Source organism: Abramis brama (assembly GCF_963993115.1).
Source record: "Abramis brama genome assembly, chromosome: 7".
Classification (NCBI taxonomy): Eukaryota; Metazoa; Chordata; class Actinopteri; order Cypriniformes; family Leuciscidae; genus Abramis; species Abramis brama.
The window spans coordinates 16409865-16428348 of record NC_139969.1 but is presented as its reverse complement, the minus strand read 5'-3'; the positions used below and the strand labels follow the sequence as shown (position 1 = coordinate 16428348).

Below are 18484 nucleotides of genomic sequence, written 5' to 3'. Positions count from 1 at the left end.
AACTCCCCCTGCTGTGTAAAATGAAAACTTCAGTCATGAGTGTCTGTAGGAATTAAATCTGATTAATCGTAGCTGTTACATGCCATCCAGTCTCTGTGTGAACTTAATGCAAATTGTATACAATGACCTAACATATATGATGACTGACACTAGTTCATCTGATTAATATCCTCAAGCTCTTCAGTGATTGACTGGTTAACATTAGCCTACTTTGAGGAAAAAAAATAGTCTTTAAATGTATGCACTGTTGCAAACTATTTTCAGTGGAATGTATAACACATGCTTAAAAAGTCATTGAATGTCGCTAGATGACTGCATGTGCTAATTATCGCGTTGTTACATTGCATTTGCTTTCTTCATATCAGCACTTTACATTTGTTTGCTTCTCTACTACTTTCTGTGCTCTATTTGAATATAGCCTAATACAGCTGAAGTGAGACAAAAGCTCTCATGCTTCAAAAAAGGACACACAATCACCATGAATGCACTATAAAAAGTATCACACAACTTGTGCACTTTATTCCAAGTCTTCTGATGTTTTGCGTGAGATAGTACAGACTAAAATGGTTTAGTCATTATTCACTGATAATCTTCCCCTACAGTGTGTTGTTAACAACTGCAACTAAACATTGAGTCAGTGACTTTAATTTGATAACTAGATCAGTCAAATACTTGTCAAGTCAAGTCACCTTTATTTATATAGCGCTTTTTACAATGCAGATTGTTCACAGTGAAAGCAGGAATATAATCTATACAGTCGCTCAAGAGAAAATCTAGTCCAGCTCAGTTCAGTTCTCATATAATGGTGTCAATGCAGGCAGATCAATAATAGTGTTAAATATTAAGTGTACTTGTACAACATTAAATTTCATTATACATTTATTAATGTTGAAAACAGCTGTGCATTTATTTGAAAAACAAATCTTTTGTAACATTATGTCTTTACTGCCACTTTTGATCAATATAATGTGTGATTGCTGAATAAAAGTATTAATTTCTTTCTTTTAAATAAAAACTTTTGAACGGTTTTGTACTAAGGTGAGTTAAGGCAGATCTCAACAATTTTAGTGAATAAAGTTGACAGTAAGTATCACTCTAAAAATGCTGTTGTTTCAACCCATGTTTGGGTCAAATATGGACAAACCCAACTGTTGGGTTTAAAAATTAATGTAAAAATGTAAACCAACAGTTGGCTTTGTTAATATTTGACCCAAACCAGCATTTTTTAGAGAACATGGCAATAATAAACTGAAGTTTTGATCTGTTTTTCATACAAGGCTGTAATAGTTTCAGAAGAATTGTAAATACTTTTATGATCCTTTTAGTGCTTTTATGTCCTTATTGAATCATGAAAGATTCAGTAGCTGGTCATCATCAAAGCAGGTAAAAGAAGAATAAAAGCCATGTGAGTTTGGAACAACATGAGCTTGAGTAAATGATGACATAATTTTTATTTTTGGATGAAATATCCCTTTATGAAGTCTGATAGGATGGAGTCTCTGGTCAAAGATGTACCGATGACAGAGAGAAAGTATGGTACAAGATCAGAGAAGATATTTTGGATCAAGAGGGCAGGTGGTCACACTGTGGGTGGTAGAAAGCTTACCAGCTTCTACTCTGGCATGGTCTCAAAAAAGTCTGGATCAGAGTAGGTTGTGTATTCGGCTGTGGGCTACTGATGTTGACCACTTTGTTTTTGAAGTAGATGAAGATGTTTGGGGGGGCAAAGCTTAGGGCAGAGCAACATCCTGGCTACACTGCTCAGGTAAAGAGTTAAAACTTCAGCTGAAACCTTCACTGCACAGCTTACACAAACAAATAAAGTTACTGAACAACATCCTGACTACACTGCAAGGAAAGAGGTAAAAAAAAAAGGTTGATGAGGAATGCAAAGGGGATTCAGCTGAACCCTTCGCTGCACTGCTTTCACAGACAAAAAACTCTGAACAGTCTAGACTAGCATTACGTTTCTGTGTTGGTTTACCAATCAATCAATCAATCAATCAATCAATCAATCAATCAATCAATCAATCAATCAATCAATCAATCTGTATCTATCTATATACCATTTTGTATATTACACATATTGTTCAGCTAATTGTGACATGCCATGCCATATGTTTAGGGTTAGGGGTTGGTTAGGACAATATATCAATTACATTTTTACAATTAAACAACTACATCATTCCTGAAAATTATAATAAAAATACAAAATTGAATAGTAAGTGATACAATTTATTTATTTTTTTATAAACTGCTAATACATACATAAAAAAAGTCCTAGAAATGGGGTCCTGAAACTGCAGCTTCCAGTATTGCAGGAAATCTACTCAAGCTTTTGTGTTAGTCACTGTACATTGTATTTTAACATGTGGTGTCTTTGAGAAGATTTAAACTCTGGTGTGTTAAACCTATAAAATAGAAATAAAATTAAAACAACTAATCATGATTATTCTCATGGTTTCTTTCTGTTTGTTTTAAGGAAAACCTAAAACAAATCCAACGGTTTGCTCCAATGGTATTTGTTTTATAGTTGCGTATATACCTACCATGGATAGTATATACATAAACAATTTAGTTGATAATCTTATTTTTTTTATTCATGAGTATAACTAGGCCAGTGGTCAACATTACATAAAGAGACTTTGACGTTTTGCTCTAGGGCTAGGCCAAGATATAAATTAGCTACATGTAGTCATAGGCCTACCTTAAACATTATAGACCATCTGTTTTTAACAACATACGTTGCTTTATAAGAACGACGGTGATGACTGTTTTGAATGATTTGATTTGACGGTTAGGTAGTTGACAGTAAGAATTTGAGAACCATCATTGAAGTTTGGATGGATTTTTTGATTGATACCTGCAGTGTTTCTCCAAGCCAGTAGGTGCCACTGAACTCCGAATCATACGAACGTTTCATTCGGGGAAGTTCTCGCGTGAACATCCTGCAAGACAGTGGATTGAAATTTCTAAAGCTCTCAGAGTTGTCAACAAGTCTCTGTGGAGCTGCATATCCACATTAGCATCGAGCTGACCCAATACAAACTTGCATGCTGAAGAACCGTCTCATCTGTGCTCAAATAAGCGCCGTTCAGTGCTAGCAGTGCGCTTGCTGGAAGTTTCTGGCTATTTTCTCTCATCTGTGACGCTTTAGCCTGTTAGCGTACCTCCCACAGCCGCCCGGATGCGGTGAAGCCCCGCAGCTTTAGCTTCAGCTCTGGCCTTCCGACGTGCACGAGCGGCTTCAATCATGTCAAGCACTCGGCAGCAGCAGCAGCAGTCCGGAGGTGCAGCGGGGTCCGTCCCCGGGACGAGCTCTGGGGGAATGAGCAGCAGCAGTGGCAGTGGAGCCGGTGGAGCGAACAGCGGGGGCAGCGGCTCTCAGAACGGTACCAACTCGGGTAACGGGGTGTCCTCGCGGACTTTGGGCTCGGTAGCCGAGGGACAGAGTGCTCGACTGGCCTCTTCAAGCAGGAAAAGACCCCTGTACAACGGTCTGATCAATCCCTATGAGGACAAGAGTAACGATTTTGTATGGTAAGTCCCTGCAGAGGTCTAAATCCACTTGATAATGAAGTAAGTTAACGTCTTCACTTTGTTTGTTTTGAACAATTTCCCACACGCGGGCTTAATTGCAGGTGTATGTGGCAAATCCTGTGATTTACTCCGCACTTAATCATTTCATTTAAAGGATAAAGCTAATTGATAATTGTCAACATGGTGTTAAAGGGGATAGTTCCCCCATGAAGGAATATGTAAAAGTGTACTACGTAACGTTACCACCATGTTGTTTCGGACCTGTATGATTTTCTTTTTTGTGTGTGTGTGTTGAGTACAAAATCAGATATTACACACACCCCCGGTTTCACAGACAAGGCTTAAGCCTAGTCTCAGACTAAAGTGCATGCTTGAGCTGTTTTAACTGAAAGCAAATTGCACTGGCATATCTTAAAATATGTCATTGCCATTGTTTTGTCTCAAGATGCACACTAGTAATACTTAATATTTTAGTAATATTTAATAGCTAAAGTTACTTAAACGCCCTAATTGAACTAATACCTAATCCTGTGAAACCAGGGGCCTGTACCATGATAGTAGTTGAACAAACTCAAGGTTGCAGGATTAGTTTCGAGTTGACAAAACCAAACCAATCCAACCAGGCTTTGTTGGTAGTACTATGATGCTGATCATCAACTTTCTCTGTCAACTCAGGCTTTGATCCTGAGTTTAGGAGTTTAGGTATGACATCAGTAGCGAACAGCCAATCACATGCTGAGAAAGAGTGAAACTGCGATTAATTTCTCGCGAGAGAAGCAGCGCAATTCACTTATTACATAAAAGTATTAAAATATTAAGAATTTAAACAAATTTACACAACAAGAAGAAAATGGCTGTCTATGAAAGAGGACAACTAAAAGAAAAAGTCTCGCTACTGTATATCAGTGCAAGTAAAAGTTGTCAAGTTAGTTTATACAGATATATGTATAGAGAGAATTGAACTTTTAAGCTCACATGTAGTCATTTTATAGCTTAATCTATTGATTCTAAAGCGTATTTATATTACTTTTATATATTTATTCCTTTAAACTGTGTGTAAAAAATAATTGATAAACTAAAATTGCATGTGTGATCGATGAATAATTACATAATATCTAAATCATACAAAATTATTATTATAAATAAGTGTTACTAAAAGCCAGATGATTTTGTCTTTAAAAATCATTTGCTATGTAGTGACCTTTAATTTGGAGTAGAAACAGGTGGAGTGACTTTATCGCATCAGACATGTCACTTTGCTCACAGCTGATTGGTCCAAGTTCGGTTTGCAACCTCTTACCTGGAACATAACCAGCCCTGGACCAGGTTAGCCGTGGAGCGTAAGTTACTATGGCGATGAACACTGCTAAAAGCCAGACCACTTTCATGGTGCCTAAAACCCAGGGTTGGTGCAAACTAAACTGAAACATACCTGGCTAGCCACCTAAACCGGCTTCATGGTATAGGCCCAAGGCCATAATGTTAGAAACTGACAATTTGTTGTCAGAAAGTTTTTTGTTTTTTTGTCAACAATCCCAGAAAGTCATACAAGTTTAATGATTAACTTGTATATCTGACAAACTCAAAATAATTTTGACTTGACGCGGTGTGTGTGTGTGTGTGTGTGTGTGTGTTCAAATTATTTTTATGCTTTAACCTTTCAATCAAAATTATGCTGATAATATAATTTGTGATGTGTAAAGATTGAAAATAATTTTGAATAGTGGTCTCAATACTTTTAAACTCTCCTGTATAATTCAAAACAACAGTCAAGTCTCAGCTTTGTGTTGATGTGTTAGAAAAGGGAAGCAAGCCTTGCATGTGTCATGATTCTTTGTTTTTTTCTCAACAGCCCTATATGTTTTGAGATGATAGAGGAAGCTCACATGACAAAGTGTGGCCACAGTTTCTGGTGAGAAGCACTTGTTCTCTAAACTGATCATTTATTGTATTTTCCAGAATCCAGACCATTTTATAGATTTTGATCAAATAATCATGTCTTCATTTCTATTCAGTTATAAATGTATACGCCAGAGTTTGGAGGACAGCAACAGATGCCCAAAATGCAATTATATCATTGACAATGTGGATCAACTTTACCCCAACTTCTTAGGTATGTGTATGCTAATGCATGTCAGTTGTTTTTTGCATACTTGATGTCCTCAAACCTTATTGTTACCGCATAAAGTGTATATTTCTATATCAAATAAGACATTTGGTTGATATTTTTTTTTCAGTCTGAGAATTGCTTGGAAGATGATCTGATTCTCTAATTGTTTTACAGTGAATGAACTGATCCTGAAACAAAAACAGAGATCTGAAGAGAAGCGTCTGAAACGAGATCATCCTGTATGTGCACCAAGCTCACCATTTGTATAATGAGTGGAAACTTCTTAAACAAATTTTATTGGCTTTTGCAGATAATTTGTAGCACAAAAAAATTATGCCTTATTGTTCGTTTCATATGCTGTTTATAGAATGGAACCAAATGGCAGGTTTTCCAAGACGTCCTTGGTGCAGATCAAGAGAATATGGATTTAGCCAATGTCAACTACATATTAGAGTACCTGTTGCAAAAAAAGAAACAACTGGAGGCGGTTGGTATACTTACAGATAATATTACTGTTGCTTGATGCATCACTTCTGGGTTCTTCAGACACCCTGGGAATTTGGGAACCCAAATTTGACAGAAATTATGTTCACTCAAGCCCTAATGTTACAAACCACTGTTTTTAAATTCCAAAGTGTAACTGCTGTGACAAATATAAGGCCAAATAAACCACAAACCACTATTTTACCACCGCAGCATGGCACATACTGAGTTCTTGTGAAGGAATGTACATTGGTCAAAACCTGCAGTTAGTAAGTCTGATCAATGTCAAAGGTTAAATGTGATCAATTTATATAAACTTTTTATTAAAACTTAATCAGCATTAACAAGCATTATATAATGCTTAAAGCTGCTTGTGTGAAGAGCCTGGAAGCGTTGCTGATTATCGTGATACACCATAATAATTTGTCTTATAAAGGAACACAACCCCCCTCCCACCCCCCGCTGTGTGACTCATAAAGACCAATTGCTCGTCTGTTGCTGATCTTTCACTGATCTCTGTTCACAGGAATCACAAGCTGCTCAGCGCCAGATCTTAATGGAATTCCTGAAAGAAGCCAGAAGAAATAAAAGAGAGGTTTAGCCTCCATCTATTTTTAAAATATTGAATAATGCAGAGTTGACAGCTATGAGGTCATTAACTCATAAAGTCTCCCTGTCTTTACTTCAACAGCAACTGGAGCAGTTACAAAAAGAACTGAACTTTTTGGAAGAGGATATCAAACGAGTTGAGGTCAGTTTAGTATGTTGACCCAGAATTGTCAGAGACAGGATTTTTTTTTTAAAGGTCTAGTATAGAGATGTTTTGTATTTTTCTAAGGACATTTTCACACCTGGGTCGTTTGGGGCATTTGTTTTGGAACCTGGTGCGTTTTTCTCCCTTAGTTCGGTTCATTTAGGCATACATGAACACGGCAATTGTGCTTGGATCCGTACCAAAACAATCGATCCGAGACCGCCTGAACGAGGTGGTCAAGTCTGATTGAAAATGAATTCTGGGGCGGTTTGGTTGAGGTGAGAAAGCAATCCGACCCAACGGACCAAGCAGTATCATAATTCATAATGGGAAATGTTATATAAATGCATCAGTGTCTGATTCTGTTTTTGTGGTTGAAAACCAAACCCTCTTCATCTATGTAATTGCTCTTCTCCATGCATTGCAAGAATGCTGCCCCGACGAAGCCTTGATTCCCGCTCTAACTGCATTCTAAATTTTTTTTTATATATATATATATAATTTCAATATAATTAAATGTATATAATTTATCAGTCAGAGTGGGAATCAAGGCTACATTTATATGTGTTTGTGTGTGAACTTGTTAAGTTCAATAAGTGAACTTGTTACTTGTTGGTGACAGGTGAACTCTGACCAATAAGGGGACAATTTTACTCGCATGTGATTTGCATAAACACATTTTGGTATGCTTTGAAATGTTGCCTTGTGAAAGCGAACCGAACCAAGGAGAAAATGCAATTAAGTCCCTTTTTCGGAACAAAGAAAACGATCTATGGGTGTGAAAAGTAATATATTTATATATACGATTATAAACCACTGCTCAAATGTTTAGAGCTGGTAAGTTTTTTTTGAATGCTTTTGAAGGAAGTCTTATATATTTATTATTTGATCAAAAATACAGTAAAAACAAGAATAGAGTGAAATGCCATTACAATTTAAAATAACTTTTTTCTATTTGAATATATTTTAAAGTGTAATTTATTACTATGACGGCAAAGCTGAATTTTCAGCAGTCATTACTCCAGTCTTCAGTGTCGCATGATCTTCAGAAATCATTCTAATATCCTGATTTGCTGTTCAGGAAACATTTGTTATGATCAATGTTGAAAAAAAGTTGTACTGCTGAATAATTTTGTGGAAATTGCAATATGTTTTTAAGATTCCTTTGATGAATAGAAAGTCCAAAGCAACAGCATTTATTTAAAATACAAAATCTTTTGTAATATAATTGTATACTGTCACTTATGATCAGTTTAATGTGTCTTTGCTGAATGAAAATGTCACTGACCTTCAACTTTTGAACAGTAGTGTACATCTGATGCGTATGATTTTTTTTTAAAGGAAATGAGCGGTATGTACTCACCAGTGAGTGACATGGACCCCAATTTAGACAGTACTGTACCCCAGTTTGAAGCTCCCTCACCTGCACCCAGGTAAGACTGCGTTTTATATTGCAGATGCACGCAGTATTTTTTTCCTCATTAAAAAGTATTTCACACAAAGAAATTTATGTAATTTCTACACACATGAGATGCTAACCTAATTATTGACATTTACACAGTATTTTTGCATTAAAAAAATTCAAATCTTGTTTCTGTCTACAGCAGTAGCATAATAGACCCCCCAGAATACATTCAGCCCCCTTTTGGTGGAAGCTCGCAGGTAACTTGTTTTTGTTGTTGTTTTTCATTAATTGTCCCCGTCTGCTGTTATATCTGGTTAATATCCCTTGGAGTAATGCTGATATTCACTGTTTATTGTTATTACTTTTAGGGTAAAAGACAAACATGGTACAACAGCACTCTGGCGTCGCGGCGGAAGAGACTGACGGCACACTTTGAGGATCTAGAGCAGTGTTATTTCTCCAATAGGATGTCTCGCATAACGGGTTGGTTGATTCAAACCAATATATACTGTTTATTAAAAAAAAAAGTAATACTGTTATTACACAATCGCTTTTCTTGGTAATAGATGACAGCAGGACTGTTAACCAGCTGGATGATTTCATGGAGTGTCTATCAAAATTTACCCGTTACAACTCTGTGAGGCCTCTGGCCACCCTCTCCTACGCTAGTGACCTCTATAATGGCTCCAGTATTGTGTCCAGGTAAGGTTGCAAATACTTAATTGAAGCGGGTTAAGACCACACATTGTTGGACTTTAAAGGGTTAGTTCACCCAAAAAATAAAAATTCTGTCAGTAATTACTCACCCTCATGTTGTTCCAACCCCGTAAGACCTTCGTTCATCTTCGGAACATAAATTAAGATATTTTTGATTAAATCTGAGAGTTGTCTCACTCCTCCATAGGCTTCTAAGTGATTGAAACTTGCTGACCCAGAAAAGTTATTAAAGAGATTGTTAATATAGTCCAAGTGACTACAGTGGCTCAATCTTAAGTTTATCAAGCGACGAGAATACTTTTTGTGCGCAAAAACAAACAAAAATAACGACTTTATTCTACTACTCATTTCCTTCTCTCTGGGCCTCAAATCTTTTCACGTAGTGTTTAAGCGTAGCGCGTCTGTGTTGCACGTCACCATGTAGGCTCACTATTGGTCGACGCTTGTCATGTGTGTGATGCGTGGTGACGTGTAACACAGACGCGCTGCGCAAAAACACTACGTGAACCAGCTCGAGGCCCAGAGAGAAGGAAATGAATAGTGGAATAAAGTCGTTATTTTTGTTTGTTTTTGCGCACAAAAAGTATTCTCGTCGCTTGATAAATTTAAGATTGACCCACTGTAGTCACTTGGACTATATTAACAATCTCTTTAATAACTTTTCTGGGTCAGCAAGTTTCAATCACTTAGAAGCCTATGGAGGAATGATCAGCTCTCAGATTTAATCAAAAATATCTTAATTTATGTTCCGAAGATGAACGAAGGTCTTACGGGGTTGGAACAACATGAGGGTGAGTAATTACTGACAGAATTTTCATTTTTGGGTGAACTAACCCTTTAATCTTTGTTCGGTTCCTTTTCTGAAGTAACCAGCAGAGGGTAGTATTGTATTACTGAATAACATCACAGAGACTGACTATGAGCATTTTGAAGACAATCTATTTTCCAAAAGTTGGAATTGTGGCCTATTTCGAGGTGTGCTTTAATGTATATCCATTTTTTTCTTTTGTTTTTGTCTCATTTGTTTGTTTGTTTTTATAATATATAATTTCTCATGATCTCCATCCTAATGATTCTCATTAATCAGTCATTAATTACAGTCTTCTAAACCTTAAGTACAACATAACACCTTGACAGTTCTCAGCTTATTTATAGTTGAAATGAATAGCCTAGCTTGTGGTTTAATGGTGAATCAGATGTTAATTCAAAACTACTACGGCTGTTAAATTGAGTGAGTGAGCCAGGTAGGCTGATTTGTTTGGCTTATTTATAAATTGCTTTGACAGATTCATTAAAAACAAAACGAAAACAAATAAACGGGGCTACAGATCTCGCTGTATGCTTGTTGTTTTGAGCTACCAGCTAGGACATTGTCTGAGAACAAGATTCAGGCTATTTTTTTGGGGGAAAGAAATTATTTTGACTAAATGCACTTTTGATCAGTTCTTTTCATCAAAAAATCCTGAAAAAAATGTATCTTTGTTTCCACAAAAATATTGAGCTGCACAAATGTTTTCATCATTGATAATAGAAAGTGTCACTTGCACATGTTGATGTTAAGCGGCATATTAGAATGATTTGTGAATGTGATGAGGACTGTAATGACAAAAGGAATAAATAGGAATTAAAATAGTAATAAAGTAAATGGAATAAATTACATTTAAAAATATATTAATATAGGAAGTTATTTTAAAATGTAATAATATTTCACAATATATATATTTTTATATATATAAAACTTTTAAACAATAGTGTATATTTCATGGGGTACTTGTTCAGATTTAACTGCAGGAAACACTATCCGAGTTCTTTCTTATCAGCTTTCATCAAACACACATTTTTCAGACAGCCTTGTATTTGATGCTGAGAGGCTGTTTGGATGCATTACAGCTCTTGTCTCTTTCAGTGTCCATGTTTGAGTGGAAGTAGAGCAGATAATGAGCATGCCACAGTTAGAAGAACTCGCTGTGCTAACACTTGTTCTGTCTCCTCTCTTTTCCCCTCTTTTGCAGCATTGAGTTTGACCGTGACTGTGATTACTTTGCCATTGCCGGTGTCACTAAGAAAATTAAAGTGTTTGAATACGGCACTGTGATCCAGGATGCTGTGGACATTCATTATCCTGTCAACGAGATGACATGTAACTCCAAAATTAGGTATAAAGAGTATCTGAAATCAGGGGTTGGCCTGAATGTTCTTGGTGGATTATGCAGTGGCATGACAGTTTCACATTTTCTTCTGTCTCGTCTCTTTCCAGCTGTATCAGCTGGAGTAGCTACCACAAAAATCTGTTGGCGAGCAGTGACTACGAGGGGACTGTCATTCTTTGGGATGGGTTCACGGGGCAGAGGTCAAAGGTCTACCAGGTACCCTTATGTGTAGGGCTGCACCAGATGACATTCATTATTCTTGTACCCCTTTCAGTAGGAGAGCAATTTATTGCATTTTCCTTATTAACTCACAAACTATTACAGATCTACATGTCATATTTTGTTGTAAGAAACATACATGTATTGCAAAAATAATAGTACTATTAATATATTTATGTCTGCTGTTATATTTTTTTTTATAATGTTTTCAAAAGAAGTCTCTTATGCTCACCAAGGATGCATTTGTTTGATTTTAAATATACATAAATAAACAGTAATATTGTGAAATATTAAAGTAACACTTCTATTTTAATATAATATGTAATTCCTATGATAGCAAAGCTGAATTTTCAGCTGCCATTACGCCAATCTTTAGTCACATGATCCTTCAGAAATTATTCTAATATACTGATTTGGTGCTCAAGAAACATTTATTATTATTATCAAAATTAAAACCAGTTGTGCTGCTTAATATTTTTGTGGAAACCATGGTAAAAAATACAGTTTTTCTTTGATGAATAGAAAGTTCAAAAGAATAGAAATATTTTGTAACAGTATAAATGCTTTTATTGTGATCTTTATTCAATTTAATTTGTCCTTGCTTAAAGTATTAATTTCTTTCATGAAAAAAAAAATCATACTAACCCCAATCGTTTGTTTTGTATATTTGTTTTAATCAGTGATTAATTTGATTATTTTCTTCAATTATTGAGGTAAAAAAAAACAAAAAACATTTTCTGTTTATACTATGAAAACATGTATACATAAACGTATTCTAAACAATGTGCAAATTAAAGGATATAAAATAATTCATATACATATGAATGTACTGTAGGCTGTGCTATACATTATGTGCTACATTTATTTTATTAAAACAGAAGCACAAACTATTTTTATCATCAGTTGGATTAGCTGTTGCAGCCTAAAATATATTTACATTGAGCTGTGGGTTAATTTTGAATTTAATATGCAATATAACTAGGGGTGTGACGGTTAGTATATAACCGTGAGACCGACGGTTATAGTTGAACACCGTCATTACAACTCTATAAGCGCCAAAACCGTGTTATTAAAATATTTTTTACAAACATTTTTAATCATAGAGAATGTTTAAATACTAATTAAAAACAATTGTTAACAGTCTGTGTTATTAATGGTCTATGTCGTTTCCAACTGTATTTGATTCTTTGCCAAGTACCCCCTGACTGACGCCAATCATTTGAGATAGAAATAAAAGCTATGATATAGTGATGTGCCATCATTATGAGATTTATTAAACAAATGAAAAACATTTGCAATAATAAACATTAGCAATGAACATTTGCAATCGGGAGACATGGTTTTTACCACTTAATGAAGTTTTGTTCTGTAAATCGTCAGACATGATTTTTACCACTTCATTAAGTTTTGCATTGTAGAAAGCCTTTCTTTAAAGCGAATTTCGTTTTGTACAAATTGTATCTTAATTTTAATAAATGTTTCATCAACCAATTGCATGTATTTAATAAATAAAAAGCAAATATAGGAGACAATATAATAACCGTGACATGAAGGCTCCGATGCGCCGCGTTCACTTGCATTGCATTGTGAAGTTGAACTAGAGCGCATCTCATCGTAAATGAATGAAACTCAGCGTAGGCCGATGCCTCATACATTAGCATTAAATATCTTTGCTGCTGCATCCTTTCTAGAACAGACAAGGGCTTTCTTGCGGCTCGCATCAGCAGAGCATTGCATCGTCCATAGACGGCAAAACAATCAGCGGGTGCGGCTTTGAAATCTGGTCAAAAAACGTTGGTGCGGATGATGAGTTTTGTGATGTGGTTGCGGATGAACTAATACCCCATCCGCGTATCTCTATTGATAACAACATTGAACACTACACAAATATTAATTTTATTCAAACTAAGTTGTCCTATAACAGATGAACGTCGCAAACCCCCCCCGACGACGGTTATGTTACGAACCGTCACATTTGACTCACAACATAACCGTCATCACCAATTCTGAAACCGGCACACCCCTAAATATAACACATGACATGTGTAATTTGCAATTCCTTTAGACTTAATCTAAGGTAGATTTTGATTTTCACAGGAGCATGAAAAGCGGTGTTGGAGTGTCGATTTCAACCTCATGGATCCAAAGCTCTTAGCATCGGGATCAGATGACGCAAAAGGTATTTTTGCAACTGAACTGTTCCGATCTAGTTATTTGATTTGGGATTCTTACAGAGATATTCTTCTATAAATACTTATGAATACACTCTCTTTATCCTAGTCAAGTTGTGGTCCACCAACCTGGACAATTCAGTAGCCAGCATTGAAGCGAAGGCCAATGTATGCTGTGTCAAATTCAGTCCATCCTCTCGATATCACCTTGCGTTTGGTTGTGCAGGTACATAATTCATTTGAATCGATCTAGTAAAAGTTTTACTTCCCGCAATAATCGTAAAACTTTTCAGCTCATTCTAAATCCTTTCCAGACCACTGTGTGCACTACTATGACCTGAGAAACACTAAGCAGCCCATCATGGTTTTCAAAGGCCACAGGAAAGCAGTGTCCTACGCCAAGTTTGTCAATGGAGAAGAAATTGTGTCTGCGTATGTATACACTGAAAATTCTTGTACTTTTTCTTTTATCAGTGGAAAATGCATGTCATGGTAACTGCCTATATTGTACATTGTATCACGATACTTAAAACATCAGCTTTTGGAACAGTAGTGGTTTACAGTGTTACAAAAATATTGGTTATAAATTTCCTAATCTTTAAATCAACTAGAACCATGATCCAAACCATACCATGAGAAATCTGATCTGTTGCACCACTAATTACAAACAACTTTTGAGTTAATTCAACATTAAAGTTACATTTTGACATCCCCAGCTCAACGGACAGCCAGCTGAAACTCTGGAATGTGAACAAGCCTCATTGTTTGCGCTCCTTCAAAGGCCACATCAACGAGAAGAACTTTGTGGGTCTGGCATCTAATGGAGACTATGTAGCATGTGGTGAGTGGCACTATGAAAAATTGGTTAAAGGAACACGCCGACTTTTTGGGACTTTAGCTTATTCACCGTATCCCCCAGAGTTAGATAAGTCCATACATACCCTTTTCATCTCGGTGCGTGCCGTAACGCTGTCGAACGCACCCACCGCTAGCCTAGCTTAGCACAAAGACTGGAGGTAAACGGCTCCAGCTAGCATACTGCTCCCAATAAGTGACAAAATAACACCAACATTTTGCTATTTACATGTTGTGATTTGTATAGTCACAGCGTGTACAAATAACAAGGGCACATGAGAGACAGCCATCTTCTAACAGTATACATACTGGGAACTATATTCTCAGAAGGCGAAGCACTGCTACTTCTGCGGAGTGATTTACTAGCTGGAGCTGTTTACCTCCTGTCTTTGTGCTAAGCTAGGCTAGTGGTGGGTGCGTCAGACAGAGTAACGGCACGCACGGAGATGAAAAGGGTATGTATGGACTTATCTAACTCGGGGGATACGGTGAATAAGCCAAAGTCCCAAAAAGTCAGCGTGTTCCTTTAAAAATGTTTACTTTTGGCACAAAACAAGTTGAGTTGGTTTATAATCAAAGCTGTGATAATGCTGTTTGATTTAAACTTCCTCTGATCATTCAAATCAGTTTATTATTTAAAAAAAAAAGGAGAATAAAACAAACTTTTACACTGTAATAAATGTTTATGTGGTTTAAAAACTATCAATAATGCTCTCACTTCATACCCCACAGGAAGTGAAAACAACTCATTGTACTTGTACTACAAGGGGCTCTCTAAGACGCTGCTGACTTTCAAGTTTGACACTGTGAAGAGTGTGTTGGACAAGGACAAGAAGGAGGACGACACCAATGAATTTGTCAGTGCTGTGTGCTGGCGAGCTCTACCTGATGGGGTATGATTCGGTCTTCTCTCACTCACATTTACATGATAAATCACTCTTCTAGAACCAACAGTAGAACATGACCTGGTAGGGCCATGGGGGCACATGGGGACAGTAGAACTGAACTGGTTGGTACATCAAGGACAAGTAATGGCAGGGTAGAATAGAGCAGTGGGTTGGGAGAAGGTGGGTGTGCATCCGCTTTCAGAAATCCATGCTTATTAAACCCACACTCCTCTGCTTCACTGTCTAAATAGTGTGGTTTGCAGGAAAAGGCATTGCTATAAAGTCATATTTTAGCCCATGGCTAATTTACCATGTGAAGTGCTGTATTTATTAACCAAGAAGATTTATGTTTGCTCTCCTCTTTAGGAGGAGGACCAAACAGGGATGTCACGATCACAACATTTTGTGATTTAATGATTTAATTGTCTTGGCTTTCTTTAAGAATTTGTAGACAAATTTCACGGGGTCACAATGATATGAAATTTTTTTTTTTTTTTTTTTTTTTTTATAAATATTTACTAATGTTTAAAATATGTCTCTTTAGGATGCTTTAGTTTTTAGTTTTCCGAACACGGCCAAACTGAATGATGTATTATAGCCCTATTAAATTGGTGAACCTTCATTTCAGATGATGGGAGACCTTTCAGTTTCTGTGGGCTTTTTTCCCCGTTTTTTCATATATTCTTTATTCTGTCGTCTTTCATCGAGAGTAAGTGGGTCATCATATATATATATATATATATATATATTTTTTTTTCACATCTTATCAAGCAAAATTCAAAATTCGCTGACACATTCCCAGTTGATTTGGTGTGCTCGCACAACTCAGTAGACATAAAAATTAGCAATTTCTATTTTCACTTATAATTTATTTTATTTGCTCATTTGAATGCCACTATGCCATTAAAATTGAAAATGCACAGGAATTGTGGTTTCCTAAAGAATTAACATGCAAGTAATTTTGATTAAGCCTAATCAGCTCAGAAATCTCAGAAAATGCAAAATGTGGATTCATGCTGTGCATGATTTATCAGCTGAAACCCCCATGTAAACATTTACGTCTGCTTCCAGATCCCTTGTGTATTACGTACCTTTTATACTTGACATTTTCCCAGAGAAAAAACAACAACACAATAATTGTGTGCAAAACCAATGTGCTGACCAGACTGAATTTCTGCTTAGTGTCTTGGTCTTAATTAATTGCCTTTCTCATCCGTACATAAATTATGTAGAAGTAAAATGTCAAGGCCTTTTTGTGAACGTATAACAATAATGAAGCGCAAACTGAGATTGAGTCTGGAATGACCAGGATGGTTTATGCCAAATATTCCAGACAGGCAAATACATTGTCAGACCACCTTCCCACCCGAGATTCAACCAAATAATGTTTGCCACACTCTGTCAATGTACTTTCTCTGTTTTGATTCTCAGGAGTCAAATGTGTTGATTGCAGCCAACAGTCAAGGAACAATCAAGGTGAGTTGTACTGAAAAACAAGCTAAATGGCTACATACAGGTCGATATTTACTGCTGAGAGCTCTATTAGTAAAACCAGGAGGATCTGTTTTGTAGTCACATCTGTAGTCACAGTTTTGGAATATTGCATCCATTTCTCAAAACTCTAAATTGATACTAAGCATGAATTGTGCTCCCCCCATTTCTGAAGGTACTTGAGCTGGTCTGAATGTCCACTCGAATCAGTCGTCGGAGCCTACTAAAGAACTGTTGCTTCACTGGCTGGTTGATGGAAGGATGCTAAAGCTGGACAAAACTGAAGCAAACATTTCCAAGGAAACAACCAGCAGAACTGGTTTTTATCAGCATTATATTTGTAAAAGACTCGATCATTCTGCATCGTCATACTATCACTGTATGTGAAATGTTGAGGTGAGGACCTGTTTGTGCTGACAGGGAGACGAGCGTGAATGCCTTTTTGAATAAATTGTTGAATAAAGGTATTAACAAGTTATTGGTGAATAACTGAACATCTTTAATGTGGAGGGGATGAAACCGTCTCAAGCGAAACTGGTTTTAAACCTTTACTAGAGGTAATTCTAGCCAGAACAAGAGCTATGAGGCGTTTTAAGGCCAAAGCACAAGACCATAACACAATGAAATACTTTTTGTTCTATAAATTAGCTGTCTTTGATTCTTTCGAGCCTGTTGTATCCATTTACTTGTTTGTATTGTTTTTTGATAAACTGTCTGTTTATCCATAAGATATGTGTAAGCTTTGGCATATTCTGATGGTCTCCCCAAATTAAATTACAGGACTTTCTTTAGCTTTTCTGTTGGTTAAGTGGATGTCTATATCAAGGGTATTTTTTAGGTATTCATAATATATACTTAATTTGGTATTTACCACATTTTGAAATTATTTAATTATCGTAAAGTCCCAGGAAGTCATATACTCAGACAACCTTTGCATGAGGTTCTTCTCAGTTTTTCCAAGTTTTCAAGATTTAATATTTGACTGTCTTTATTCACTATGATGCGCAGGGCTCTTCCACATGGTCACAACTGATCAAACATGGACTAAATTATAACTCGTCAAGGCTTAATGACACTATGTATACTTCATTGGGATTATTTAACATCACCCATAACATTGCTGCTCTTTCATCTTCTTGTACAAGTGTTATTTATTTTAATAATTTATAGAAATTGTGTGAACATTGGACCCATAATAGCCTTTAGGTTTCAAGCTTTATTCGCAAGTCCTCTGTTGCATCTCAGTAATTCTGTTTGTTTATTTACTCATTTTAACATTCATTTGAATGAATAAATGATTTTCTCCCCTTTGGTTATATACTGTGTTTATCTTTGCATTTATGCGTTAGAATGTATTTCGACTGTAATATTAGAGAACACGAGTTTCAAACACTTTCTATTGCAGACAAATTTTCATCAGAGTAAATTTACCGCCTACTATCTCCACTGTATTATAAAGTAGTTTCCTGACTATGTAGAAGACAAGCAGTGACATGATTGGAAGATAAGTGCATTTGCAGTTATGGGTTTGGGTTGTTCTTGCTAAGCAGTACATTTGTATATCCCAGTCATGTCTTAATGTCTCAAAAATCTGTAAAGATTAAATCATACTAGTTTGTTTTCTTTCATTGCAATATCACAATGAATTAAGTATACATAGACTTTTTTTGTTGCCATTTATTCTTCTAATATTGAAATTATA

General features: G+C 36.2%; 1 protein-coding gene across 1 annotated transcript; it reads left to right on the top strand.

Annotated features, from left to right (window-relative positions):
- The first annotated feature begins 2927 nt into the window (after positions 1-2927).
- cop1 (COP1 E3 ubiquitin ligase) lies at positions 2928-18098 on the top strand. The gene is made up of 20 exons (XM_084120761.1): positions 2928-3540; positions 5393-5452; positions 5556-5653; positions 5825-5889; positions 6018-6137; positions 6660-6728; positions 6825-6884; positions 8229-8320; positions 8492-8549; positions 8661-8775; positions 8859-8994; positions 11022-11165; positions 11267-11375; positions 13476-13557; positions 13659-13775; positions 13864-13981; positions 14266-14390; positions 15137-15297; positions 16723-16767; positions 16958-18098. The coding sequence occupies exons 1-20, from the start codon at positions 3254-3256 to the stop codon at positions 16973-16975; spliced, it is 2079 nt and encodes a 692-aa protein (XP_083976887.1). The 5' UTR covers positions 2928-3253; the 3' UTR covers positions 16976-18098.
- The last annotated feature ends 386 nt before the right edge of the window (positions 18099-18484 follow it).